We start from the raw sequence: 10,749 nt of genomic DNA on the forward strand, positions 1-10,749 counted from the left end.
GGGAAGGGGGGAGGGGGAATGTAAAAATGAATATGGCAGAATCTGTTGTTGCCTGCTGTCACCAGTCTGCTGTCAGGCTGTGAACAGCAGGATCTGTTATGTTTCTGCCGTCATCCTGGTGCCAGACTGCGCACAGCAGATTCTACTATATTTCTGCCGTCAATCTGCCGCCAGACTGCGTACGTCAGGATCTGTTTCGTTTCTGCCGTCATTCTGGTGCCAGACTGCGCACTGCAGAATCTGTTGTATTTCTGCCGTCAATCTGCCGCCAGACTGCGTACGTCAGGATCTGATACGTTTTTGCCGCCAATCTGTCAGACTGTATACGTCAGGATTTGCTTTGTTTCTGGCATCAATCTGACGTTAAATAATGTTGGCAGACTGTGCCATTAGAATGCGGGCACAATGGATAAACAGTTGGCACCAATCTGCTGTAAACCTCTGATTCATTCTGCCGTCAGTCTGCTGAAATATTGCTATTAGGGCATGGATATATTCGGCTTTGCCGTCGATGTTGATGCATGGCCGGGCTTACCCCACGATTTTCTACACTTCGGGTTATCGTAGTGTATCCACTTTTCATCGCCATCACGATGAACCATCGCAGTCACGATGCAAAAAAAGATACGCTGCAAAATACCTTTCCTTTCCCGCCGTTGGAGCAACTGTTCACACGTGAAAAAACGCCATTCGACGTCTCTCGGTTTCAATTCGTACGACACCCAATTTCCTTGCTTTTGAATCATTCCTAATGCTTTTAAACGTTTGGCAACTGTTGTGTGATCAACTCCTAATGATTCTGCAAGTTCCCAGACAGCACACGGATGTCCATTGGACGTCCGTTTTATGTCCATTTTTTTTTTACAAAAGACGTCCATAAGACGTACGTTTGTCACAACTTCGGACATAGGGCGTACGATGGACGTACATCGGACGTCCTACAGGTCCAATGTCCAATAAGGACATCCTTGTTACGTCCAATTTATGTCCACGGACGTAAATCGGACATACGGACATAAATTGGACGTGAAACGTACGTCCATTGGATGTCCGGTGCTGTCTGGGTTTATTTTGCGTCTAACATGGGTCTTCATCGAGTAATGCTTCCAATTCTTCGTCTTCAAACTTTTTCGGTGCGCCAGAGCGTTCCTTATTTTCAACATCAAAATCATTATTTTTAAAGCGTCTAAACTAATCTCTGCATGTTGTTTCCGACAAAGCATGGTCGCCGTAAGTCTCTACAAGAATTCTATGTGCTTCAGCTGCAGATTTTTTTTGAAAAAAGTAATGCAATAAAATTCCCGACAAATACTCTTTTTTGGTACGAAATTCAACATGTTTAACGCTATGAAAAACTATGTTGTTTACGTTTCGGCGGAATAACATATACTATCACTTCGAGCCTAATGGTGGAGCTTCACGATGAAGTTGTAGTATTGCCCGATGCAAAAAGGCTAAGATAACACCATCTATCGCGAAACAGCGAGAACTTATTCAAGTCCCCAATATTATAACAAAACAATAATACATTACCTCATATTGGATATTTGACAGGTAGCTGTGTTTGATTTGACATTTACAGATAGCTGTGTTGGAACATTACTTTTGAACAGAAGCACAATCGATTCACTATTAGGCAACACACAATTCTATACAAAATATCTTTTGTTATTATATGTATTTATATATATTTATTTGTCTATAAGGGGAATATATTATTTCATACTATATATTTCACATTTTCAGATTGCAGTGTTCGATATGTCATTCTGCCTGCCCAGACAGCACACGGATGTCCATTGGACGTTCATTATATGCCCATTGTTTTTTACAAAAGACGTCCATAGAACATGCCTTTGTCACAAGTTCGGACATCGGACGTCCGATGGACGTCCTACAGGTCCAATGTCTAATAAGGACATCCTTGTTACGTCCAATTTATATCCACGGATATAAATCGGACATACGGACATAAATTGGACGTAAAACGTACATCCATTGAATGCCGATGCTGTCTAGATGTTTGTCTTCACCGCAGCAACCTGAAAATATAAAATATGCAATGTGAAATAACATATTCTTATTTTGGGCAAGAATATATATAAAAAATATATTTTAGATGATGTATTACCTGGATGTGACTTATCGTTTCTGTTTCTGCTTAATAACAAATATGATCCAACGCCGCAATTTGAAAATGTGAAAACAATATGAAGTACGAAATAATATATTCTCGTTAGGGGCAAATAAATATACATATAAATACATATAATAATAAAAGATATTTTTTATAGTATTGTATATTACCTGATAGTGAATCTGTTGTGCTTCTGTTCAAAAGTAATGTTCGAACGTAGCTATGTGTAAATGTCAAATCAAATGCAGCTACCTGTCAAATATATTGGGTGAGTGCAAAAGTTCGTGCGGAGTTTCAATAGATGGAGTTATAAGCGTCGTAAAGTGTTGTCATTAATACTTCCATCTACTTATTATATAACGTTGGAAAGGTGACGTCTTCAGCTGTTATTAAAAAAAAATCATTTGTTTTCATACAAACTGCTTCGAGAAATATCACTTTAAAAATGAGTATCGATAAGGTGCATTTACGGCATGTTATGCTTTACGAGTTTCGGAAGGGAATAAACGTTGCCACAGCCGTAAAAAACATTCAGGATGTTTATCAGAATGAAGCACCAGCTAAACGAACTGTGGAAAAATGGTTTGCTAAATTTCGGCGCGGAGAATTTAACCTTGAAGACGAGCCACGCTCTGGTCGACCTTCTGACATTGATGACGATGTTTTGCGTACTTTAGTGCTCAATAATCCGCGAATTTCAACAGAAGAAGTTGCTACAGCACTAAACGTTGACCGATCAACCGCTTTTCGGCGTTTAAAAAAGATGGGATTCGATTTGAAGCTCGATATATGGGTGCCCCATTTGCTGACCGAGAAGAACAAAATCAAGCGAATTTCTGCAGCCGTTTCTTTACTCGGGCGGCTCAATAACGAGTCGTTTTTGGATCGACTAGTGACAGGCGATGAGAAATGGATCCTCTACAACAATGTTCAGCGCAAACGGACATGGAAACAATCAGGTGAGCATGGTGACGCAATGCCAAAGGCCAGTTTGCACCCGATGAAGGTGATGCTCTCTGTTTGGTGGGATTGCAAGGGCATAATCTATTTCGAGCTTCTCCCCGCTGGCGAAACGATTGATTCGGACAAGTACTGTCGCCAATTAACCAATCTGAATCGAGAAATAAAAGAGAAACGTCTGATTTTGTCAAATCGCAAGGGAGTCGTCTTTCATCACGACAACGCCAGACCACACGTTTCGAAAAAGACGCTGCGCAAACTGAAGAGCCTGAAATGGGATGTCTTAACGCATCCACCGTATTCTCCTGATATCGCACCATCTGACTATCACTTGTTCCGGTCATTGCAAAATTATTTAAATGGAAAAAACTTTGACTCTTTGGAGGCCTTAAAAAACGGCGTTTCTTCATTCTTCGAATCTAAATCGTGCAGTTTTTATGATCGAGGCATCCGTATGCTGCCAGAACGTTGGGAAAAGATTATAGAAAACGATGGAGAATATATCATTGATTGAATAAAGATTTTTGTTTGCCTAATCACTGTGTGACTTTTACTCACAAACTCTGCACGAACTTTTGCACTCACCCAATATAATATGACGTAATATATTATTATTGTTTTGTTCACAAGAATACGTATAATAATGAAATAAAAATGAAAGAATAAATTTCATTCATAGATCAACAATCAATAACCTACTTACCTGTTCTAATATGAAGTAAAATTCCAACACGTATATCACGCATATCTTGATTTCTTTTCTTTCTTCCTCGTCTTCTCGTTCGACTTTTCTTATGAGCTAATCATCGATCACCACTTTTTCTAGTAGCACTGAAATATCACTATCCTAATAGCGAAATCTGTCTGAAACAGATTTTGTCAGACGCCTGCTGTAGGAATTGATGACAAACTGATGTCAAAATTAATACAGATTCTGTGAAGATATCGGCAGAATGCCAGCAGCATTGAGACAAAATCTGTTACAGAGGTTTGATATCAGATTGACGTCAACATTTGAACAGATTCTGTTAAGCAGCCTGACGGCAAATTGGTGGTAAAAATGTATCAGATCCTGCCGTCCACAACCTGACAGCAGACTAGTAATAGAAATACAGCAGATTGTGCTGTGCGCAGTCTGGCGCCAGAATGACGGCAGAAACGTAACAGATCCTGACGTTTGCAGTCTGGCTTATATAGTTATAACTATTTTTAATTATAGTTATAACTATAATTAGAAAGATGCAACTGTAATATAATTTCGATTTACAGATATCGCAACAGATTGCCACGTCACCGTTCACAAACCTTATTATCAGTTACTCCAACATCGTCTCGAAGTTATCGTGTGTCGCCGCTTCTTGAGGCTATGTGAAGAAACATTGTCGCCTTCGTGTTCCGCCATTTACGACAAACACTATTGTGAATCTGACTGGCTGTCTCGTTTTGTCTTGACAGTGTCTTGTGTGATAAATAAAAACTATTACGTTCGTATATTGTGTTGTTTAATAATTACCTTTACGTAATGTGTATAACTAAGTGGGAAGGGTGGAGGGGGCAGATGTAAAAATGATTATGGCAGAATTTGTTGTATTTCTGTCACCAGTCTGCCGCCAGACTGCGTACGTCAGAATCTGTTACGTTTCTGCCGTCATTCGGGTGTCAGACTGTATACGTCAGGATCTGTTACGTTTCTGCCGTCATTCTGGCGCCAGACTGCGCACAGCAGGATCTACTACATTTCTGCCGTCAATCTACCGCCAGACTGCGTACGTCAGGATCTGCTTTGTTTCTGGCATCAGTCTGCCGTCAAATAATGTTTGCAGACTCTGCCGTCAGAATGCGGGCACAATGGATAAACAGCTGGCACCAATCTGCTGTAAACCTCTGATTCATTCTGCCGGCAGTCTGCTGAAATATTGCTATTAGGATATGTTAAACACACTCGTACACAACTTTCGAATTATGGCGCCTCTGACAATGAGCGAATCCGTTCGTGGCGCCTCTGACGATGGGTTTGCAGCGCCTCTAACAGAAGAAATGTGAGATGGACATTTTCGGCATGACATTTTTACAATTCTTAGCAAACGTGAAATCTTCGTAAATTGAACTTTGGACTAGAATATCTCGACTCACAGGATATGTAGAGCAAAAATGAAGATAGTTTTATTAACTAATTTAGACCCAAGGAATCGATTGAGACCATTCAGAACTGCACCTGTTTAGCGGTTATAACGAAACTCTAAATTGTGCCCCCCTCCAACTAGTTGGTTGCGTGAATATACCACGGCAGTCAAGAGACAGTTCAGGAGTGTAACAGCAAAAAGCGTACCTTGGCGCAAATCACTGCCGTGATTTTTGATGAGCAAGAAGTATGGCTCGAATATTGGCGAAATATACTTGAGTCTTGAATATGTAATATCGCGTTTAGTTAGGAAATCTTCGCTAGTGTGCTTATCGAAGAATTGACATTGTAATACAACTTGACACAACTTAGACGCCTGTTTTAATTATTTATTAATTATCTATTTAATTATCTATTAATATATTATTAATATAATGAATAATTAATTATTTCAACTCAGTATATTGTCGCCGTACTTTCTATCATATGAAACATATGTAAAGATTAAGCAAGCTTCGGCAAAAATGACAATAATGAAAAGATTTAAAATTAAACGTCGACGATGCACTAAAAGTTTTTATATGTTTGCTTCAATTTTGCACTTTATTAAAAGATAATACAAAAGTTTTCGATATGAAATAAACAACTTATAATTTTTAGAAAATAACACAATTGATACAATAACATAATTGACATATTTTGAGAAAATAACACGATTGACAATATCATTTCATGTAAAAACTAAATGTTTCTAGTAACAGAAAATTAATGCATCTTTTGTTTGTTTTTATTATCGCACTTGTAGCGAGAAGCATTTAAAATTAATCTTCGACGATGATTAAAAGCTTTTATACGTTTGCCTCAATTGCATATTTTGTTAAGAGATAACAAAAGAGGTTTCGATATAAAATAAACAACTTACAGCGTATTTTGAGAAAAAACCATAATTTACATCATGTCATGTAAAAACTAAATGTTCCCAGTAACAGAAAATTAATGCATCTTTTGTTTGTTGCTATTATCGCATTTTTAACGAGAATCGCCAATGTTTAAATCTTTAATTATAGAAAAAAGTAAAATAAACTTATATGTAGATATAATTCTTCATATATAATTTTTAAATCACGCGAGATAATGAAGAAATCTAGCGTTATATGGATATATAAATGTTAAAAAGTAAGAAACAAAAGAAAAAACATTTTTATCTCATAAAACAGCTATTTGAGCTCGTGTTCATATCGCGGGAATTCACGGACGTCATATTTTTGCGCGTATTCGTAGGTAGATAGGTAGATATTCGAAAACCGTCAGCAGTTTTATACTGTCTCTTGGCGTCCGTTGAATGTTCAGGCGTTGGTTGGACGGATCGCAGTTCCATCGATCCTGAGGAATATCTGCGAACAATGAGGAGCATGAGAGAACGTTCAGAGAAATTATCCCTTTACCTATAAAATAATGCAAAAAAATAATGTAAAAAGAAATGTTACGTAAGAAAAAGAAATAATCTATTACTATAGTTATACTATAGTTAATACTATGGTTATTAAAGACTTCCATTTTTATTATAATCATTTTCAACTCGAACGCGCACGACGAATGGTGTTTGCCGATTGTTCTTCAGGTATTCGTGTCTTACCCTGAGCTTGTCGAATGGATAAAAATATTAGATTTTTTTGGTGTTTTTATTGTTGTAACATCGTTGCTCGGCGATGAAGTCGCAACGCGTCGCGGGATCTCCCGTTGTACGTCAGAGAACAGTAGTTTCTTATTGTCGAATTTACCCCTCTCGTGTTTTAAGCTCACATACTTATCGTTGAGTATTTTCATGTTACGTCGCGCGATCCAATATTGGTTTTTCAGCATGTCGTACTTTTTGTCCTTAAAAAATAATCGTGGTGACATGAAAATATGACACGAAGATCATAAAAACAAAATAAGGTACACTCTAAATTTTAAAGTGGAAAAGAAGGGAAAGAAAGATATAGCCTGCAAACTGTAAATTTTAAATTCTAAAGAAACGATAAAAGAAATGACCCGCGAAAAACAGTTAAATATGTTTTAAATATAGCATTATATTTATCCTTCATATGGACTAAGTTAAACTCAAACAAAAACCAACTTAAATGTTAATCAACATCTTATTTGTTCTAAATATAAAATTGAATTTAGACTCAGTTTTGATTAGGTGCATATTAAATATTAATATAATAATATAATAATATAATATAATATAATAATATAATAATATATTAATATAGTCTAGTCGCAGGATCATATATTTGAATTAAGTTAATTTTTAATTTAATATTTGGTTCTTATTTGAATCTGACTTGATCTATGTAAAAAACAAATATGAACTATATTTAAAACATATTCAACTATTTTTCGCGAGGAGAGATAGCTGATTGTGTGCATGTGCGTGTGCGTGTGCGTGTGCGTGTGCGTGTGCGTGCGTGTGCGTGCGTGTGCGTGCGTGTGTGTGTGTGTGTGTGTGTGTGTGTGTGCATGTACGTACAAGTTCGAGAAACCGTTGCATGATTATTTTCATTTGGTTGCTTCGAAACTCGTCGACTTTAAACAGCATCTCGAGAGTTTCAACGAGCGGCATGAATAATTGGCGCACGTTGGGATCTTTCAACGGCTCTTTCAGCACCATAGATAGGGCGCCGTTGTACCCGCATTGCGTGCACTGCTTCTCGGCTGCAAAAGCACGACAAGAATGAAATGATTTTGCGGAGAGTTACGGACGATAAACAATGGCGGCATCGTTTTCACGAGACTCGCTCTCAGTACGCATACCTTGTTGCAAGCAGTCTTCACAGTAAATATGTCCGCATTGCGTTATGTTATATGGCTGTTTTCCTCGGTACATCGGGGCGAAACATTTATTGCATATTAACGTATCCATGTTTGAAAAAGTACACAACTAAAAAAGGACGAGACGCATGACTCGAGAGATTCAACATTTTTCCTCGTGCCTTACAAGCGCTACTTTGAATTGGAAGTGATACTCTTACTCGCATCGCGATGTATTCTCTCTCGTTTCGTTGAAATTATACATTACATGCTGAGAGTGGAATAATTAAAATTTACTTACGTCGCAAATGTATCAATTGGACGTCAATCAAGTTCTATTTCTTTCGATATCACGGGATAGACGATAATGGTGGGCGATGTCGTTCCGTACAAATCGCAAAATGGCGCCAAACATGACGGCACGGAACAGGCTGGCTATTCGTCAATGGCCGCGTTCAGCAGACTCAACAGTTGGACAACATTACTAGATTTTCCACTGAATCTCGCTCCTGATTGGTAAATATTTCTGGGTCTATGAAGAATCTAAAAGAATGCTCCAATCACAGACAATAATCACTAAGCGCTTACTGATCACTTTGTTCTGCTGAACGCAGCCATTGGCCGCGTTCAGTATTCTTGCGTTCAGCATTCTTTTAGATTCTTCATAGACCTAGAAGTATTTGCCAATCAGGAGCGATAATCACTAAGCGCTCACTGATCATTATGTTCTGCTGAACGCAGCCAGTGGTACAACTCAACGTTGCGCCAACCGGTTTTTTTTGCACCTATTGCCCCCACTTCTGTCATATCAGCAATATAAACAGTATAACCTCCGATATTCTGAGATGATGGGAAAATATCAGTAGAAATGTCGTCACAACAGCGACGACCACTCATTATTTTTCATCTCGCAACGTAAATCTCTTCGACACGTGCCGAATATCTGCAATATTTTCCCCGTAATCATGGAACTTGTGCGTATTCTCGTCAGCCGCAACCTCAAACGATCCTTCCTGAAGGCGCCTGAAAGGTTTTGTGTACAACACGCGCGATACATCAGGTACCGAACGCGATAGACGAAGTAGATGATCGAATATACCGAATAATATTGTCTTATAGATAGTCGCAAGTGGAGAAAAAAGCTATTTTCACACACGCTCTCATACGTCCAGATATGTTGATTGTCATTAATTACTTTTTCTTTGATTGCCGTGATTAATAGACGTGTGTCGCAAAACTGAACTAAAAAAGATAGGAAATATCGCCGTTCTACAATGTTAATTTAAGTAACTCTTGCGACGCAATATATTTTGTATTATATGTTATGACATACACCTTTATATTGTATATATTGTTCTCTCTTTTTGTATAACATATGTAACAACTAGATTTTTTTTTTGACTCACTAGTATTATAATCTGACCTCCAGGGACACTTAGTAATAAGTTTGTTAGTTAGAGTCTAGCGCGAAGAGTATCCTGTGACACACTCGCATAAATTCTTAAATCTTAGATGTTAAGATCAGCAGGTAGTTTCTAAGTAGAAGATGGTGAAAAATATTTAAATATTTTATAATATGCACGTGATATCATTTCAGATTAGCAGAGGTTGGTAAATTGGAAACACCAAAACTACAAGGAAAGTATGAGACGGGTCAGTTGATTTTGCACAGAGTCTTTGGTTATCGTGGCGTAATTCTCTTTCCATGGTTAGCCAGAGTATATGACAGAGATATATCCAACAAGAAGGATGAGTATGTATAGTTACCCATAGTCATATAGTTTTTCTGTTTTTGCTTAAGTAACTTATGATCACTTGCATGCTTCAATTTTTATTACGAATCAGTCTAGAATTAATTGATTCTACTCGGCTACATGCACAGTAATAATAACTCCTACTAATATTTATAAGTATTGTATATTTTGTATAAACACTTTTGACGTTAGTTAAAATCTCTGACAAAAACCCATTTATTTATGCAGTAAGGATGACAACAATTTCAACAATGTCGGTAAAGAAGTAAAGGGTAGAACGCATACATTCTACCAAGTTCTGATCGATCAGCGAGATTGCCCTTACATAGTAAGTAATACACGAGAAGACTAATTGGCACGTAGATTTGTACAAGCTGTACAACTTCTCTGTGTACCGCTTAGCGTGCTCAAACGGAAGCGGTGACCTTCCTGGGCAATCACGAAAGCAGTCGCAGCTTGTATGCTATCCCAGGCTTGGATTATGTCGCACACGAGGACGTGTTACCGTACAGCACGAACGAGAAAGCAGCGTTGCAACATGAATTGTTCGACAAGTTCCTGACTTACGACCCGGACAAAGAACCGTGCTTCGTAGCGCAAGAGACCCTTCGAGCATGGCAGAAGAAAAACCATCCGTGGCTCGAGCTGTCCGATGTACATAAGGAAACAACCGAGAATGTTCGCATTACCGTCATACCGTTCTACATGGGTTGTAGAGAAAGCCAGACGACTTCTGTTTACTGGGTGAGTCGACTCATCCTTTATTTTCTATGCGATATTTGCTGAGAATTACTAAAATGCCTCATTCTATCGACAAAGTAGAACAAAGCTGGCTGAAGATGCGCGTCCATTCAAGTACCTAAGCAATGATTTGATCTCATCTCATCTCTTCATCTTTCTTCCAGTGGCGTTACTGTATTCGACTGGAGAATTTGGTGAATTGAGCGTGCAGACTGCAGCGAGAGACACTGGAGAATATT

At 38.3% G+C, this 10,749-nt stretch overlaps 2 protein-coding genes across 2 annotated transcripts; one reads left to right on the forward strand and one right to left on the reverse strand.

Annotated features, from left to right (window-relative positions):
• Positions 1-6,420: 6,420 nt before the first annotated feature.
• LOC112589690 (RING finger protein 212B-like) lies at positions 6,421-8,456 on the reverse strand. Its single transcript, XM_025303991.1, has 5 exons — positions 8,317-8,456; positions 8,019-8,145; positions 7,735-7,919; positions 6,856-7,097; positions 6,421-6,613 (listed from the first exon to the last, which is right to left on the reverse strand). Exons 2-5 carry the CDS (start codon positions 8,125-8,127, stop codon positions 6,421-6,423), a joined length of 729 nt encoding a protein of 242 aa, XP_025159776.1. The 5' UTR covers positions 8,128-8,145; positions 8,317-8,456.
• Positions 8,457-8,793: 337 nt separating this feature from the next.
• Positions 8,794-10,721, forward strand: LOC112589691 (polymerase delta-interacting protein 2-like). The gene is made up of 5 exons (XM_025303992.1): positions 8,794-9,075; positions 9,613-9,768; positions 9,998-10,097; positions 10,172-10,513; positions 10,675-10,721. The coding sequence occupies exons 1-5, from the start codon at positions 8,981-8,983 to the stop codon at positions 10,711-10,713; spliced, it is 732 nt and encodes a 243-aa protein (XP_025159777.1). The 5' UTR covers positions 8,794-8,980; the 3' UTR covers positions 10,714-10,721.
• Positions 10,722-10,749: the final 28 nt, after the last annotated feature.

This window comes from Harpegnathos saltator, unplaced genomic scaffold, assembly GCF_003227715.2.
Source record: "Harpegnathos saltator strain DR-91 unplaced genomic scaffold, Hsal_v8.6 scaffold582, whole genome shotgun sequence".
NCBI classification, from domain to species: domain Eukaryota; kingdom Metazoa; phylum Arthropoda; class Insecta; order Hymenoptera; family Formicidae; genus Harpegnathos; species Harpegnathos saltator.

What these genes read in the sequence shown, in the direction of transcription:
- LOC112589690 (XM_025303991.1), bottom strand. Translation starts at nt 8,127, where the DNA reads ATGGATACGTTAATATGCAATAAATGTTTCGCCCCGATGTACCGAGGA. An exon ending in TGAAGACTGCTTGCAACAAG is followed by an intron (nt 7,920 to 8,018) that starts GTATGCGTACTG and finishes GTGCTTTTGCAG; the next exon opens with CCGAGAAGCAGTGCACGCAA. An exon ending in TGCAACGGTTTCTCGAACTT is followed by an intron (nt 7,098 to 7,734) that starts GTACGTACATGC and finishes TTATTTTTTAAG; the next exon opens with GACAAAAAGTACGACATGCT.
- LOC112589691 (XM_025303992.1), top strand. Translation starts at nt 8,981, where the DNA reads ATGGAACTTGTGCGTATTCTCGTCAGCCGCAACCTCAAACGATCCTTC. An exon ending in CAACACGCGCGATACATCAG is followed by an intron (nt 9,076 to 9,612) that starts GTACCGAACGCG and finishes ATATCATTTCAG; the next exon opens with ATTAGCAGAGGTTGGTAAAT. An exon ending in AGCGAGATTGCCCTTACATA is followed by an intron (nt 10,098 to 10,171) that starts GTAAGTAATACA and finishes TGTACCGCTTAG; the next exon opens with CGTGCTCAAACGGAAGCGGT.